Source organism: Ranitomeya variabilis, chromosome 3 (assembly GCF_051348905.1).
Source record: "Ranitomeya variabilis isolate aRanVar5 chromosome 3, aRanVar5.hap1, whole genome shotgun sequence".
Lineage (NCBI taxonomy): Eukaryota > Metazoa > Chordata > Amphibia > Anura > Dendrobatidae > Ranitomeya > Ranitomeya variabilis.
In genome coordinates, this window is record NC_135234.1 from 90,597,314 (window position 1) to 90,613,729 (window position 16,416).

The 16,416-nt window shown below is 40.3% G+C and overlaps 1 protein-coding gene across 3 annotated transcripts in view; it reads right to left on the bottom strand.

Annotated features, from left to right (window-relative positions):
* LOC143817973 (coiled-coil domain-containing protein 63-like) overlaps nt 1-14,914 on the bottom strand; it is a 48,136-nt gene extending 33,222 nt beyond the window's left edge. Inside the window, exons 1-8 of one of the 3 annotated variants that reach the window (XM_077299434.1) lie at nt 14,840-14,914; nt 12,930-13,008; nt 11,091-11,266; nt 9,757-9,946; nt 6,122-6,223; nt 4,457-4,638; nt 1,608-1,792; nt 168-391 (exon numbers count right to left, since the gene is read on the bottom strand). In XM_077299434.1, the coding sequence (XP_077155549.1) occupies nt 168-391; nt 1,608-1,792; nt 4,457-4,638; nt 6,122-6,223; nt 9,757-9,946; nt 11,091-11,257 (1,050 nt within the window). In that variant the 5' untranslated portion in view covers nt 11,258-11,266; nt 12,930-13,008; nt 14,840-14,914. The remainder of the gene's footprint in view (nt 1-167; nt 392-1,607; nt 1,793-4,456; nt 4,639-6,121; nt 6,224-9,756; nt 9,947-11,090; nt 11,267-12,929; nt 13,009-14,839) is intronic. The other 2 variants (XM_077299432.1, XM_077299433.1) reach the window with 2 other exon arrangements.
* Between the last annotated feature and the right edge of the window lie 1,502 nt (nt 14,915-16,416).

Below are 16,416 nucleotides of genomic sequence, written 5' to 3' on the forward strand. Positions count from 1 at the left end.
TCAGACAGATGTCTGTCCAGCCTCTGTTTGAAGACTTCCATTGAAGGAGAACTCACCATCTCTCGTGGTAGCCTGTTCCACTCATTGATCACATTCATACATAAAAACAAAGTGAAAAACCCACATAGTGTTCCTGAAATAGGCGACACTGGTCAGACAACTCTCACCTCAGAAGATTTGATGTCTTGTATAATCTCTTCCACCTCATTATTAACTTTGTTGACATATGTAAAAAGTGAGTAAATTTTCATGTTGTTCAACATATATTGTTTTGCCATCTTGTCGAGGTCTACATCCTGTTGACCATATATATGTCTTAACCTCTCACAGATGGAGTTGTAGTTGTCAATGATTCCCTGGTTGTGCTTTTTCATTTCTTCAAGTCTTTTTTCTACAAAAAAGATGTACTATATATTAATGAACCAAGACCTATCCTTGTATTGGCCTATTGGTCATTTTCAGTATTTTTCTCAATATTTTTTCAAGCCTGTATGGGATCTATGCTTGTAGAGTCGAGTTACATGATCTATCAGAGGGGCACAACAGCTAATATTTTATGTACTCTTTGTTCGGCTGGTACTATCAAAGTAACAGCAGCATCAGTTGTCCCAAAATTACGGTACAAATTATCACCTATTCCGTTGCTTTATGAGACTGACAGAGATAGCCAAGTACTGCACTTGACTGAAGCAGCAATGCCCTGCTGTTCTCATGACCCTGTGGGCAGATGATAATTATTGGTTTTGAGACAACTTTTTAGAGGTTGTTCTTTTGGAATATAAAAATGTAAATAACCAAAGAAGATTTCATTATAAATATATTCCTAAATACTTTTAATTAGCAAATCACACTCATTTTGTCTACAGAGATGAAGCTATAGAATTAAAATGGACGCTGTTTTGTTATAAGAAACTTAGCATGTGCTCTAGGAAATTACAGTACATCAACTCCACTCATGTGTAGCAAGATGTTCTCCTAGTGGATATTCTAATCTAATAATGAAGACAACAGGAGTACTGAGGTAAGATGAGGCTGCTCACAATGCTGTCAACCCTGTCTGATCTAATATTTGAAATACTAGAAGTACTGAGGTAAGACGAGGCTGCTCACACTGCTCTGCACCATGTCTGTCTAATCTAATACTGAAGATACTAGGAGTACTGAGGTTAGACGAGGCTGCCCACACTGTTGTCCACCATGTCTATATGATCTAATACTGGAGATACTAGGAGTAATGAGGTAAGAAGAGGCTGCTCACACTGCTGTCCACCATGTCTTTCTGATCTAATACTGGAGATACCAGTATGCTGATGTAAGAAGAGGTTAATCACACTGCTTTCCACCTGTTTATCTAATTTAATATTGGATATAACAAGGATACTGAGGTATGAAAAGGCAGCTCACAGTGTTGCACACCCTGTCAGTCTCATCTAATATTGGATAGCACCAGGGATGCTGAGGTAAGAAGAGACTGCTCACACTGATGTACACTGTGTCTCTCTCATCTAAAACTGGAGATCATCAGGGATGCTGAAGTATGAAGAAGCAGCTCACACTGCTGTACATATAAATTAATCAAACATATGATGGACTATGCCTAACTATACCTTGTCTCTTTTTTTGCAGCTCCCTTTCCTTTGTAAAGCGATCAAACAATTTTGTTTCGTTAAATTGCTGTTGCTTGTTCAGATGGTCAAGATATCTGTTAAGTTCTTCAATCTTTATATCATATTTTTTAAACTCTTTTTCTGCTACGTCTTTAACGGTCAGGACTTCTGTCTGGATATCACTTCTATAAGATTATGACATAACATATTAATTTGATAATTTAGTCCCCTATTGAAGCATTAAAGTAAACAAGTGCTATGATTATAGTGATGGTGAAGTTCAGAAATACATAGTTGAAAGGGGATAAAGATTACTAGTGCTGTTCACCTGGAAAAAAGCCCAGACTTGGTGGATAGCTTTTCTGTTCTCAAGGGTTTTGCACAGTGGTGCACACTCCATGTTCAGGGCTTCATGACCATGGAGTCTGTGCTGGTCTGCAACACCCATGGGCACAGAAAAGCTACCCACGGAGTCTGGGCTGTTTTTCAAGGCTATCAGTGCAAGTAATCTCATTGCCCTTTCCACTATCCATTCGATTATTCATCAGATCAACATGGACAAATCCAAATTAGACCCACAGCAGCGGTCTCCATACTGTGCAAGGCCCCCTTTATATGTCTACTTAAAAAAACATGAGACAATCCGTTTTTACTTTCCGGGTGGTTTTCTGTTGGCCATCCATGTGTACTTGTGTACCATCCGTGTGCTGTCCATATGCCATCTGTGTGACACGTACCGGAATAAAATGCATTCAAGAAATTCTTCTGTTTTATGTATTAAAGATACAAAGGTAATATATAGATACTAGATAGATAAATACTGTAGATAGACAGATAGATAAACAGATAGACAAATAGATTGATAGATATATAGATATCCATCAGATATATAATATCACAATCCCACGAGACATTATCAAATTGCACCTTTAGTGCTTTGCACATGGAGTTCATTGTACAGTTTTGTATTAACCTAATTAATAAATAAAACAACGTGGGGTCCCCCCATTTTTGTTAACCAGCAAATGTAAAGCAGACAGCAGAGAGCTGATATTATCAAGCTGGGAAGGTCCAGAGTTATTGGTTCCTCCTTAGTCTAAAAATACCAGTCACAGCTGCCCCAGAAGTTGAGCATCACATGAGATGCCCCATTTCTGGTGGTTCGCCTTGTCTCTTCCCGATGTCCTGGTGCATTCACAATTGGGGTAATGGTGCTTGGGGTTGTTGTCAGCTGAGAAACACTGTGGACATCAAAACATGGTGCTTTCAATAGAGAGATTTCTATCATACAACCCTTGTACTGACCCAGGAAAAAAGGAAACACAAGCAAAACATTCTTTATTAAAATAAACACTCCGAGACATTTTCCCTGGTTCACCACTTTAGTAAAAAAAAAAAGTTCCCAAGCAGGTGCGGCGTAGTCCAAGCGAATCCAACGAAGTCCAGTGAATCCTCCATACAAACCTATGAAGCCTCGTTCTGACGCTCTCAGGTTTCCCTTCTCTGAACTACGTCGGGTTCGGTGGACTATGTCGCACCTGAATGGGATTTTAATAAAGTGGTGAACCAGGGAAAGTGTCAGAGTGTTTATTTAAATAAAGTGTTTATATTTTGTGTTTCCTGTTTTTCCTGGGTTAGTAATGGGGGTGTCTGATAGACAACTCTCCATTACTAACACCAGGGCTTGATGTCAGCTGTGTTTTTGGACAATTCACATCTGACATCAACCCCAAGCCCTATTACCCTGATTGCCACTGCTCCAGAGAATCAGGAAGGGCCAAGATGAAGGTGAAGCAGCAAAATTGGAGTATCTCATGTGAGGCGCCACTTCTGGGGTGGATGCGGGCCGGTATTTTTAGGCTGGGAAGGGATCAAGAACCATGGACCTCCCCAGCCTGAAAATATCAGCTCAAAGCTGTTTGCTTTACCTTTGCTGAATACATAAAATGGGAACGACCCCGAGTGTTTTTTTCCCATTTATTTAATTATTTATTAGGTTAATGCAAAGCTGTACAATAAACACTACATGCAAGGCACTAAAGGGTGCAATCTTATAATGTGTCACGGGGTTGTGAAATTATATATATGACGGATATCTATTATCTTTCCACATCTTTAGCACATAAAAATCAGTAACTTCTATTCCTCATTCTATTCCGGTACGTGTCACATGGACCCATAGACTTTTATTGGCCTTTGTCATCTGAGCTGCCAGTACAAAATGGACGTCTGCATGTGCATAATACGGACATGAGCAGCCCCATAGGTTATAATGGGTACATGTGGATATGTGTCTCCAGTATGTGTGAAAATGTGAAGGGGGCCTTAGAGATACTCCAGCTCAGGGTAACTCTTATAAAGACAGTGGGACGAATAACATTTTTTTTAAGATCCTACCCATGAGCGCGTGTTGTGTGCCTTTTGTCTTTTCTATTTTCTCATAGAATTATAAGTCCAATAGTTGTATTTTTATTAAATGTACTATATTGTATAACTTTAGAGTGCAAGGTCCATGCACTCATGAGCTGCCAGGTAGAAATGAAATGTGGGACCAATCATAGAGTCTTCCATCATGGGAGCTATGAGACACCAGGCCGCCCGCCCTGCTGGTGCATTGTCTCAGTGATGGTGGGTAGCGCACAATGTCGCTCCTTTAAGGTAATAAAACGTAGAACCCACTGAGAGGGTCACCATGACGTGGCAGTTGGCTTCATACAGTCTCATCAGAATGTTAAAGTAAGAACCTCATGTTCAGTTATATATATTTTTGCCTAGCAGCATTAGATCAATGTGTGACTTTGTGGAGGTGATGCCCATGCTCTTCTTTTTAGCAGATTGAGGTCACTTACTTTTCATTATGCATGGATGTGATCCTCTCTTGCATTTTCTCGGTGAGGGCCTTCTGATGGATAATCTTCTGGTGCATTTTATCAATCAGGTTCAGATATTTTGTTTTCTTGAAGCGCAGATGGTTAATATTCTCCTTTAGTTTTTCATTTTCAGTTTTGATCACATTAAAATTTTGAGTAACCTATGTTAAGATACATCATAATATTCTATTTGAGTGTTCCACACTTTATCAATAACCAAATGTTTGGTCTCAAAAGTAAGGTTTTTCCTATATATCGTTGAGTCTGCTGGCCTTAAACTCTATCCACATTTCTTAACTTGCTTCTGTTAGAGGAGCTTTCCAGATACGTTGTATACATTATACCTCTGACAAAAAACATATGGCATATAATGCAATACATAAGCCTGTAGCTCCCATTGTATAAAATGTATACTGTGCAGTGTCCATTTTTCTGCCAGGCTCCTATATGTGGGATAGCGGAATCTGGTACCCTTGTCCGTATGTCCGTATGGACTTCTAATGCGGCTTCACAGCACTAATGTTAACATAGATTTAACAATTAATACATAACACTGGGTGACATGGAAAAAAGTGGCCACAGCACATACAACATATATCATAAATGCAATTTATTTTCTGAGGAGATACTGGATGGACAGCACCAGAATAAATGTCACCCAGTCACAGAGCTTCAACTCAGGGTTGACTAATGTCACGGTGCTGTCAGCCCCACTAATTTCTGTTCCCGAGGAACCATCTCAGCAGGAACTAAACCATAACTCAATAATGAAGGATCAACATATCTCTGATGTAACTCTATCTCCATTTACCAATGCCATCCCTGACCTCTTCAGCTCCAGCTGCTATGACATGATATTAAATAACCAAAGACCATCACATTTACCACCAGAAATGTTATGTTACCACAAGAAAAGTGGCATAACATAAGGGCTGATGGTTCACTGGTCCTGGATCCACAAGGTAAGATGATGATCCACAACTCCTTCTTTCCTTTTTAAGGTACCTCAGATATCCCCACCCCCTTTCGCATAACCTCCTATCCATTCCTAAACCGAATCCCATCCCATGTGACCTAAACTCAACCCCCACGCTCACTAACTTTATTTTGTGGACATGCAAAAATAGCTATTAATCCTTTCCTAGCCAAAATAGCTATTAAATAGCTACTAACCTTTTCTTTGCCTCCTCTTTTGTCTGGGCCTACACTTTAGCTATGCCCGTTGCAGCCCTAGCTAGAGCATAGTATATCTAGTCTACATTAAACACTATATTGTAGGGGTTCACTCTCTCTGGTAGGCATTAACCATTAGGCGTTAGGTAGCGTTCACACAGACAATGCAGTCTCTCTCAGCTACGGTTCACATTTTGGCTTATCACTCACCAGCAGCACACTCGACTCTTCTTCATCGAGCAGACTGAGATTCCCTCAGGAGACTGACGCTCCATGAAGCTACTTCCTGGTTTTAGCAAAACTCTACAGGTGCATCTAATCAAAACATTGCAGAGCTGGGATTTAACCCTGTCCTTCCCAGCTATGCTACATATACACAAGGGTTGTAGAGGTTATGGGATTGCCAGAAAGCGTTTGGTGTAGGCAGATGAGACAGTAGGAGTACAGTGTATGAAGACAAGGGATACATACATGTTGCAGTTCATTTTCCAGCTGAGCAATACGTCCTTGTGAGGTTTTAGCTTGGGACATTGCATTTTTTTGTTCTACAACCTCTTCTTCTTTTTCTTTTATCTGTAATAATTTATCGTAATTTAGCGTTAACATGTCGAATTTGGCCTGTGGATAGTTGATTACTGGTTGTTAAATAAAGGTGGCATGTGCCAGAAACATTTGCCAAAGCAATGTGTGTTCATTGGGGAAAGTGGGCGCATTCTCTTTTATATTAATGTGCACTCTCCTCCCACCATTCATGTAAAGCTCCTTGTAGCCTCCCCTCCATCCGTCATACCCTTACTGTGGCAATGTTTCATTGTCCAGTATCTGCCCCTAAAAACTCCCTTCCCACAGAATATGGCCACATTGACACATGGCGAACGCAACCTTTAAACGACCGCTGATCGGCTAAAGCAGGCCAATTGGTCGATTAGCAGCCTGTTTAGACAGGCTGACCACACTTCTATATAAACAGATCAATCGTTAATTCGATTGTTTGGTGTACATATAGAATAACCTCATTATATAAGTAGCACATGTACTGTTTGCACAGCATGGTATGAAAACAATGATTTTACAGTTTACCTAAAAAGCATCGTAAATAACAAACAAGTGTTTTGCTCATTCGTTGGGTGATCAGTAGCCTGTTTAGGTGGGCCAATAATCCGGTGCACTAGTTATACGATCATTGGCCTGCCTCAAAACAGTGTTTTGTTTGTTTGTAATGTGTTGTGTATCTATGTGTGGTATGTACAGAGTATTTTGTATGTGCTATGTGCATGGTGAGTGTGAGAAAACACCAGGAAAACAAATCAAGCATATATGCAAAGATGGACAGTGTATAGGAAGGTGTGCACTGCTGGGTGTATACAGTAGCATGTAAAAGTTTGTACACCCCTGGTCAAAATGAACGTTATTGTGAACAGTTAAGCAAGTTGAAGATGAAATGATCTCTAAAAGGCCTAAAGTTGAAGATGGCACATTGCCTTTGTTTTTCAGGCAAATGTATATATATATATATATATATATATATATATATACACATCAGGACTCTAGTAGAGGACCTGAGAATGAGAAAGGACAAAAATAAAAGACCACCCCCATTAGAGGGTGAGAAGGAAGTATATATATATATATACATATATATACACACACACACACGCACATACATTTTTCCATATTTTACATTCTAAAATTACAAAATGGAAAATGGGCAGATGCAAAAGTTTGGGCACGGTGCATGATTAGTACCTAGTAGCACCTCCTTTTGCAAGTATCACAGCTTGTAAATGCATTTTGTAGCCATCTAAGAGTATTTCAATTCTAGTTTGAGGAAATTTTCATCCATTCTTCCTTGGAAAATTCTTCCAGTTATGTGAGATTCCAAGGTGGTCTTGTATCCACTGCTATTTTAAGGTCTAGCCACAAATTTTCAATGAAGTTCAGATCAGGAGACTATGAGGGCGATTGCAAAACTGTCAGCTTGTGCCTTTTGATGTTGTCTATTGTGGCTTTTGTAGAAGCTATCCTCTTTTCAACTTCAGTTTTTTTTTACAGATGTTGTTATGTTTACATCTACAATTTCTTAAAATTTAATTTAATCCATTCTTCCCTCTGCATGTGAAATGTTCCCTGTGCTATTGGCTATAACACAACCCAAAAGTATGATTGATCCACCCCATGCTTAATGGCTGGTGAAATATTATTTTCCTGAAATTCTGTGCCTTTTTTCTCCACACGTACGTTTGATCATTGTGGCCAAAAAGTTCTAAATTAACCTCTACGGTCCACAGGACTTGTTTCCAAAATGCATCAGGCTTGCATAGATGTTCTTTTGCATACTTATGGTGAGGACGCAGGAGATGTTTTCTTCTGATGGCTCTTCCATGAAGGCTATTTTTGTGCCTCTGAAAGGTAGAGCAGTGTACCACAACACCAGGTTCTGATATATATTTCAAAGGTCTTTTGCAGTCAAACAGGGGATCTGATTTGCCTGATTTGATTTCGCTTGGTTTTCCAGACCTTATCTTGACCCCCACTGTTCTTCTGTTGCCATTTCTTAATAACATTTTGAACTGAGGAAAGGCAAATTTGAAAATGCTTTGCTATCTCCTTATAGCCATCTCCTGCTTTGTGGACCTCGACCATTTTCATTTTCAGTGTACTAGGCAGCTGCTTAGAAGAACCCATGGCTGCTGCTTTTGGTGCAAGGTTAGAGGAGGCTGGGTTATTATAAAGATGGGAAAATTGAATCACCTGGCCTTTCCTAACAATGATAGCAAACAAGCCATAACCCTAACAGGCTAATTAAGGTCTGAAACTTTGGTCAAAGTTATCTGAGCACACAAATCTCCAAGCGTGACCAAACTTTTTGCATCGGCCCATTTTCCTTTTTGTAATTTAAAAATGCAAACAATGACAGTATGTATATATATTTTTTTTTGCCAAAGGAAATGTGTGATCTTTATCTTTAGGCCTGTTCATAATAACAGTAAATTTGACCATGGGTGGCCAAACTTTTACATGCCACTGTACATGTGCACAGTTTCAAACTTTTGACATCATTTTAGGCACACATTGGCTTTCATAGAAAATAGTTATTGTTATGGGATGTGGTCAATCTGTGTACAGCTTGTTATTGGGTGAGGTCTGTTGAGGGATGGTCTACCATACAGGGTTTGTTAAATCTGTAGCGTTGTTCATTTTACAATATTCTATGCAGTGTGTGGATGAGATGTCAATAATATTTCATCCATAATATTGTCACCGTAAACTAAGATTGATCCTAAATATACATCATTAACATTCAACCCTTGGGCAATTCCTTTAAAGGGAACCTGTCATGAGATCATCAGACTGATCATGAATCAGACACCGACTGCGCCGTTATAGCCAGGTATGTTTTACTCTGAAACGCTGCAGTGTTTCCGAATACACTCAGAATTAAAAGCCGGCAGTAACTATGGGGCTGATTCATCAAGCATAGCACACACTCACAAAACGCCGATCTTGGTGGAATACAAAAGGAACCAAATTAATGAATTTAGTGCTTCTTCTCAGTCATATGTGCCTCTGTGAGGACATTTGTGATGAATTGAACGGGATGGTGTTGCCAATACCCTCCTGGCTCCTTCCTAGCACCTCCAATTTTGGCAGAGACGATTCAAACTGATGTGAAAACTTCACAAGTCAAAAAATGATTCCGCATCTACGCCTTGCTCAAATTTTTTGTGACTTTTTAACACTATTTACAAATTTTTGTGACTGTGATGACTCAGCCCTTATGTGTCTTGACTGATTCGTCCAAGGCAGGTTCCCAGCCAGATTGTCCCTATTCCCGTTGACTGAAAGGGTCTTTTCCTTTTTTTAGTGTGTAGAGATAGACTTGTCATTCAAAGGGACAGGGCATGGAGAAGGCGGCTGGGGTCCACATTGGTTTAGTCAGTCACAGTCCTTAGACGGCATTTTAAAGTGTGTATAATCTGACCGCAACATTTTAGACTAAACCATAATTGGCTGCAATCGTGCAGTCGGTGTCTCAGTCTTTGGTTCGGGCAGCATGATCCTCATGACAGGTTTCCATTACGGTAATAAGCAACAGCACACAGTACCTTCATGTTCAGGTCACTTATCAGTTTCTTTTGCTCTTCTACAAGACGGTTATATTGGTCTTGGGCTTCTGCCAGTTCACAAAGCTTTTTGGCATTCTCTTGATCTTTCAGGATAAATTTTTGAGATCCTCTGCACAATTTGGTAAGTTCCATTGCTTTCTGCTGCTCCTTCAGCACATTTATGTCAGTTCTATAATAATACAATGTTTTGGTCATTTGTATAAATATACTATTATATGTGATGACTGAGGCTATGTTCACATCTGAGTCAGAGGCTTTGTCTGCATCACAGATTCCTTATAAAGAAGGCTGAAACAATAGTGCAGAATGATGGGCTATTTATTTCTGGGGGGCAGACACTATAATCGAAATCTAATGACCCCATTGTAGCCAATTGGGACAGTTGGATGCCAATAGTGTCTTTCATGTGATGCTGCGGCTAATCACTGATTGCAGTAGACAGGTCTGTCCAAACAGAGCAGGAAGTCCCGAGACCCAGCCAATCACACTCTCAGGTCCTCAAAAAGTACCTAACTTGGTGGAGACCATGGAAGTATGGGCGCGAGGTAGTGGAAGGACAGGTATTAATTCTTTTACTATTTTAGACTTTTCTGAGTGTTTTCTTACTATGCTATATGACCTGCCATCTCCATCAGGGCACATGGGTGGTCCCCGCTTGGGACTCTTTGTGAACAAAAATAGTAGTCCAGTTATCCATCATATCATTGGCAAATTCATTTAAATGAGCAGAATGTAATGCTATATTTCTCCTAGATGTTCTCTTTAGGATAACAGCAGACCTCAGGAAATTCGAGAGACCAGGATCAGCTTAGTTTCCTTAAATGGTTGTCTTAGTGAGACAACTCTGCTATAATAATACAGTACATGAGAAGGATCTGATATTGAGGCGCGTTTCCAGATTTCATCACAATCTAGCATTGTTCTTGAGACTGAAGATTATTCCCTATTTAAAACAATAGGGGAAATTTAATAAGGGCTTAATTTTAACACTTTTCTGGTGAAAAACAGTCAGTTTTTTTAAGCAAACATGTGCACAAACATTTTATGACTTTTGTGCTACTCAATTGACTTTTCAAATGTGATGACAAAAATTGGGTGGTTTTTAGTGGGAGAGGAGAGGCCTCCAATATCCCAAAAGATTTACTATATTCGTTCTAGAAACTGACTTGAATTATATCACATGTGATATATCTGGCTCCATAGAGATACCATTGTTATCCAAATTCCCATAAAAGTGTCTAACCTCAGAAGAAATTGATTTTATATATAGGATTGATCTATAATGTCTGTGAAACAGAGACAATCAAACTTACTGCTGACTAAGAAGAAGATGTTCTGTCTGTTTTCTGAAGGAAGCTTTCATAATTTCAGCCACTCTATACTGGTGTTCTAATTTTTTCAAATCCATTTCTGTAGGTTCAGCATATTCATTTTTACCAAGACTTGGTAAGTGCCAGTCGAGCTTCTTCTCAATTTGCATCTTTGAATGCTGAATATGAAATTAATATAGTTGTTATCAATTTGTCTAAGAAAAAAACCTTAAAGAATCAGCTATAGAAACTTAATTCCTGCTCACCCAGTTGCTCTATGCTCATCCACCTGGGGCTCAGACACCGGCCTCGCCCTGACCTCACATCAAGGAAAATAGAAAAAATTGGAATCCGGCTCAACAGGACTGGATTTTCCTTTTCTTTCTATTTTTCAAAAGAAAATATGGTGCATACAAAAGAAAAATTTACATGGTCAACATGACCCATGAGTAAGACTTCCTTGTGGAGTCGAAACGCGTCGACTGGGTCATGTCGACCATGTAAATTTTTCTTTTGTATGCACCATATTTTCTTTTGAAAAATAAAAATAAAATGAAAATCCAGTCCTGTTGAGCCAGATTCCAATTTTTTCCATTTTCCTTAAAGAATCAGCACTGCATCCTCCGCCGGTCTGGTGGGATCAACATAAAACAGGGGCTTCTCGCGAGTGATGCAGCCAATCACTGAGCACTGAACCTGCCTAATGTGTATAGGGGACTTCCAAGTCCTCATAGAGGATTATGTCAAACAGCAAAAAAATTTAAAAAACTGGCACTCACTTGTCTTTTTCTTGCTGTTTGAAATGGGATGCCAACTGAAGACACGAACATCATCTACTCTGACTGACGATTGGAATTGATAATCAGAAGATGATGTGGGGAGAGAAGGATCCGACATGTCGACATGTCAGATTTCCGACAGCTGATCCTTTTGTTTTTTAAGCCACCATCAGAGAAGTCTGGCATTGGCTCTCTCATAAAGAACACACCAGCACTCTGCAGAGCTGAATGTTCCTGTGTATGGTGAACTCGGGAGCGATAGCTGATGGCCAAACGATCAGCTATTTCATGTGTATGGGGGCTTTTAATCCAAACGAAGCTGATAGAAATACTACTGTATTTCTTTTTACTCTTGACAAAATGTAAATTCTGCAGCCAGTCAGCGGCCACTGATTGTCTGCAGCACTCATGTCACACCTCTGATGGATGATTGTCACAATATTGTATGAAATGTAATATGATTTTATAGCTTTGCCTGTCAGACCCATGCTGCGGGCTAAAAACCCCCCTTCTCTCTGTGTTTGTGTTTGCTGAGATATGGGTGTGTAGAGAGGTTTTATTGCTTCTAGTTCTGGGAGCAAAGGAATTTTTATGACCGGTATAGCTGCATAGACAATGGTACCAGCTGAAACTGGTCTGATCTCTCTTTTAAAACATGAGGCTCTTTGTCCCAATATTGTAAGATATTAGGCCAACGATTTTGGCTAGGAAAATAATAAATACATATTGCTAATCTCCATCGGCGGATTTATCAGCCACTGTAAGCATGAGCCTCTATTTCAAACAGGGACAGAGTACAGATTTCTCTGGAACCGGGCATCACAACGAGCCCGAATTTAGTATCATTAGAAAGCCAATTGTAAAATAAGAAGAATGCTGGGTGTGTTATGATTCTGACATGTTTGGGAACGAAAATACGAGACTTATAAGAATTAGAGTTAAATTTGGTAAATTTGAAGAGAGAGGACGGACTGGAAAAGCCAGCCCTTTTAATGATATCACCAGGCTGAGTTATAAGTCTCTGCCAGGCCCCCAGCAGTTAGTCTTACCAGAGGAGTCTTACCTGAGGAGCTCTGACTGCTAGCACTGATGAACTGGGACATATGGAAACTCCGCCCACTAGCCTGGTTGCCTGCAATGTCCTGAACACATGTAAGTGTTAATTTCTCATTTAACCCCTGTTATTTTTATAATTACCTTGTACATATTTTCAATTGTCTCTTATTATAACATCCTTGTAATATTTTTATAAACACTGCCTTTTTCTTTTGGAGTAAAATATCTAAATTACTAGTTCGTTCTTCATGCTCTAAAACGTACCCTAAGTCTTCTGAAGGGAATTACGCTACTGTTTTGGGTGAGCTTCGGACCCGTTTAATCGAAGCTGGTGGCAGCATACCTATGTTCTGTGTATTTGGGAGTCGTTGTAGCGACGACGGCGTTGATAATTATTATTCCTGCCTGAGTGGGAGTAGTTATATCGCCTCGCTGCAGTGTGCCCAATAGCCAGTACAAAGCAGGCAGCCTTTCTGGTGACTAATTACCCTAGGTGCAGTACCTAGTCTGACCTGAGGGTAAGGGGGGCGCCAGAGAGCTGCAAGTTCAAGCAGAACTGTAAAGCGGGATATATATAAATCCCTGCAGTTCGTGGTATATTGAAGAGCAGTGGGTTAACTAAAATAAGCCCCTGCTGTAAACAAGAGGTCAATAGCCTTGTGTTGTTTTTTTCATCACATTGTAGCAGTGGAGGGATAACTAAGATAAGCCCCCCTGCACATGTGATAGCCGTCTGTGGGCCTAAAGTCACCCCAATCCGTGACGTAGGGGTGACGGTCACGGTGTGAATCGTGACAATGATGATCACTGAAAACAATGGGGAAAGCAACTCTGACCATGGAGGAGTAGCAGCAGTCCAAGGGGTGAGTATAATTTTTTTTTTTTCTTCTCCGGACCCATTAATAAGGGGGTGTCCGGTAGTAGACAACTCCTTTAAAGTCAGGTAAACCTACCAATGCGTAGGGTTTTCTTCATTCTATCCTGATATAGGATGTCTGGAGAGAGAAGGATCAGGTAGTTGGATTTCAACACAGCCGCTTCTTTTTGTTACTTTGATCTTTATACCGCACCACAGAATTGTTCAAGTTGTTAGTATGTACCATGTATGTACCATGTATGTACGATGTATGTACCATCTATGTACATGGACAGCCGAGCTGTTGGTACTAGCTGGGTACATGAGCTCATGGATCTGATAGCACAACTGATACCCAGGTTACAATGGTTGGGATAAATAGCACAATATATATTTATGTCAATAAAGTGTAACACATTAAGTGTTGTTCGATAATCATGTGGAATGTGATTGTTTTTACTATTAATTTTATTATTCCCTGCTCAAATAAAGAAAAATAAAAAACAATCGGGCCTATGTGTTAATACTTATTTTTTTTTTACAAAACAGTCATAAAATGTGTCATAGTGATTGATGCTGGTTATTAAATCTAGCCTATCATTAGACTGCCTGGTCTGAGTTTATGACAAATCATGAAAGATAAAAATGCATTTTCCCAAAGTTTATTTTTATCAAGGCTAAAATCTACATATAAAATCCTAGGTCACGTGTATGAAAAGGTTGAATTTTAGGCAACTGCCATATGCAGCCAAAACCATGTCTGCATGTGGTGGCCGATGGCTCAATGATTCTGACATACCTTTATACTCACCTGACCATTAACTAAACTGCAGCCGGACCATGAGTCCGGCCTTGAGCTTATTGTAGCATTTCACAACTATAATTCAGCTGTTAATTTTTTCCCCAGAAAAAGTTTCCTAATAATATCAAAAGACTGATCGTCTCTTCCAAACAGAAAGCTGGTGTGAACAGGTGCATACTAAGAGTAGCCATATCCATACATAACTAACAAATAAAGTTGCGCTCTGTGGATATATACATACAGTATATAGATATATTACCTTTAAGCTTCGGGGACTTATTGAATCAGAATATGTGAGCTGCATACACGCTGTAAGCCTTCATTGTGACATCACCACTAACCACTGCGGTATTCCATTGAGTCATCACATTATGTTATGTATATAGTTAGGCTGACCCAGACTGTACGTTATAGTGACATCATCTATATTCCATAGGGTATAATGTATAATATAGTGTATACTATATGACCTTGGGAATATACAGTACTATGCACCATTATAGAGTAGAGAACTGGAAAGCTAAACAGGTTACACACTCCTTTTTGTATTAAATGTATAGCAAAACTGTAAGGAAAAAAAAGAAATACCACATGTTTTTAGATCCCCCTCCATTCCTATGTCCTGCTGAATGGGTCCCCCTCCACCATCCTGGCCTGGTCAGCACATGGCTGCTGCAGCTACTCAGGGGCGACAGCTGCCACTGATCATGTGCCAAGAAGGAGGAGGAAAATGAGAGGAGAGTGGCTGTCTGACTAGGGGACTCTTCTCCTCAAACACATGGGGGCCGATTAGTCAAGACTGGGAAAGTGAACGCTGGCATTACACCTTTTTTGCTGGAGAAGGCCCCAAATTCATTAAGTGGCGCATGCCATTCAGTACCTCTTCAGAGTAGCCCGTGCCCCTGTGTGCTGCACCAGAGATGCGATTCCAGTCAGTGACTGCAGAAGCATTCATGCATAGAAAATTCTGGCCCTCTTGATGAATTTGACATGCGGCCATGATCCCCCACCTTTCCCTCACCTGGCACCATTCCATACCTATTTCGGCAGAGCTGATTCAAACTGGCAGGAAAACACCAAAAGGCAGAAATTATCCACTGGGAAAGAAATTTGTGAAGACCATTTCTAGGCTCAAGCTTAGGAGCCCCTTACATAATAGATAAATTGATAACTGTCAACTGAATGATGATTGAGCCGATCGTTCGGCCAGCAGCTGTCTCTCCTAACTCCTCCATACTCGGGAACGCTTGTTCTGGTTTGTGCCTCTGTGCCGTCTAAGAGAGAGCCGTGGTCACACTCCTCTGGCGGTAGCTTATGTCGCCAAGAACAAAGGATCGGCAGTCCGAAATCAGACATGCTGGATGTTCAACTTCTCTGATATCACCCGTCGGTGGACCGTCAGGAAGCCCCCCATACACATTAGACCAGGGGTGGGCAATTAATTTTGCCATGGGGCCGCATGAGAAATTTGGATGGTTTTTGAGGGCCGGACTAATATAATTAACTCATTTTTACCCAATACTGTAGTGTACATATGCTATCTTTTCATAAACAAACAGAATGTTAAACAATGCAAAGATTTACTTAAAGGGAAACTGTTATCTGCACATAGGGTTAATGTGCAGGCAATAGCATTACATTGCTGCCCGGCTGCCGCTGGAGGTGAGCATACATAGAACCACAACACACAGTCACGGATCACAGGACCTGTAAGCGCGCCCAGAGGCGTATGTAGGGTTTCTGGCACCCGGGGCAAGAATTCATTTTGGTGCCCCCATAATGTCCAGATCTCATTTGTGCCCCCATAATGTCCTGATTTGTCACTTGTGCCACCAT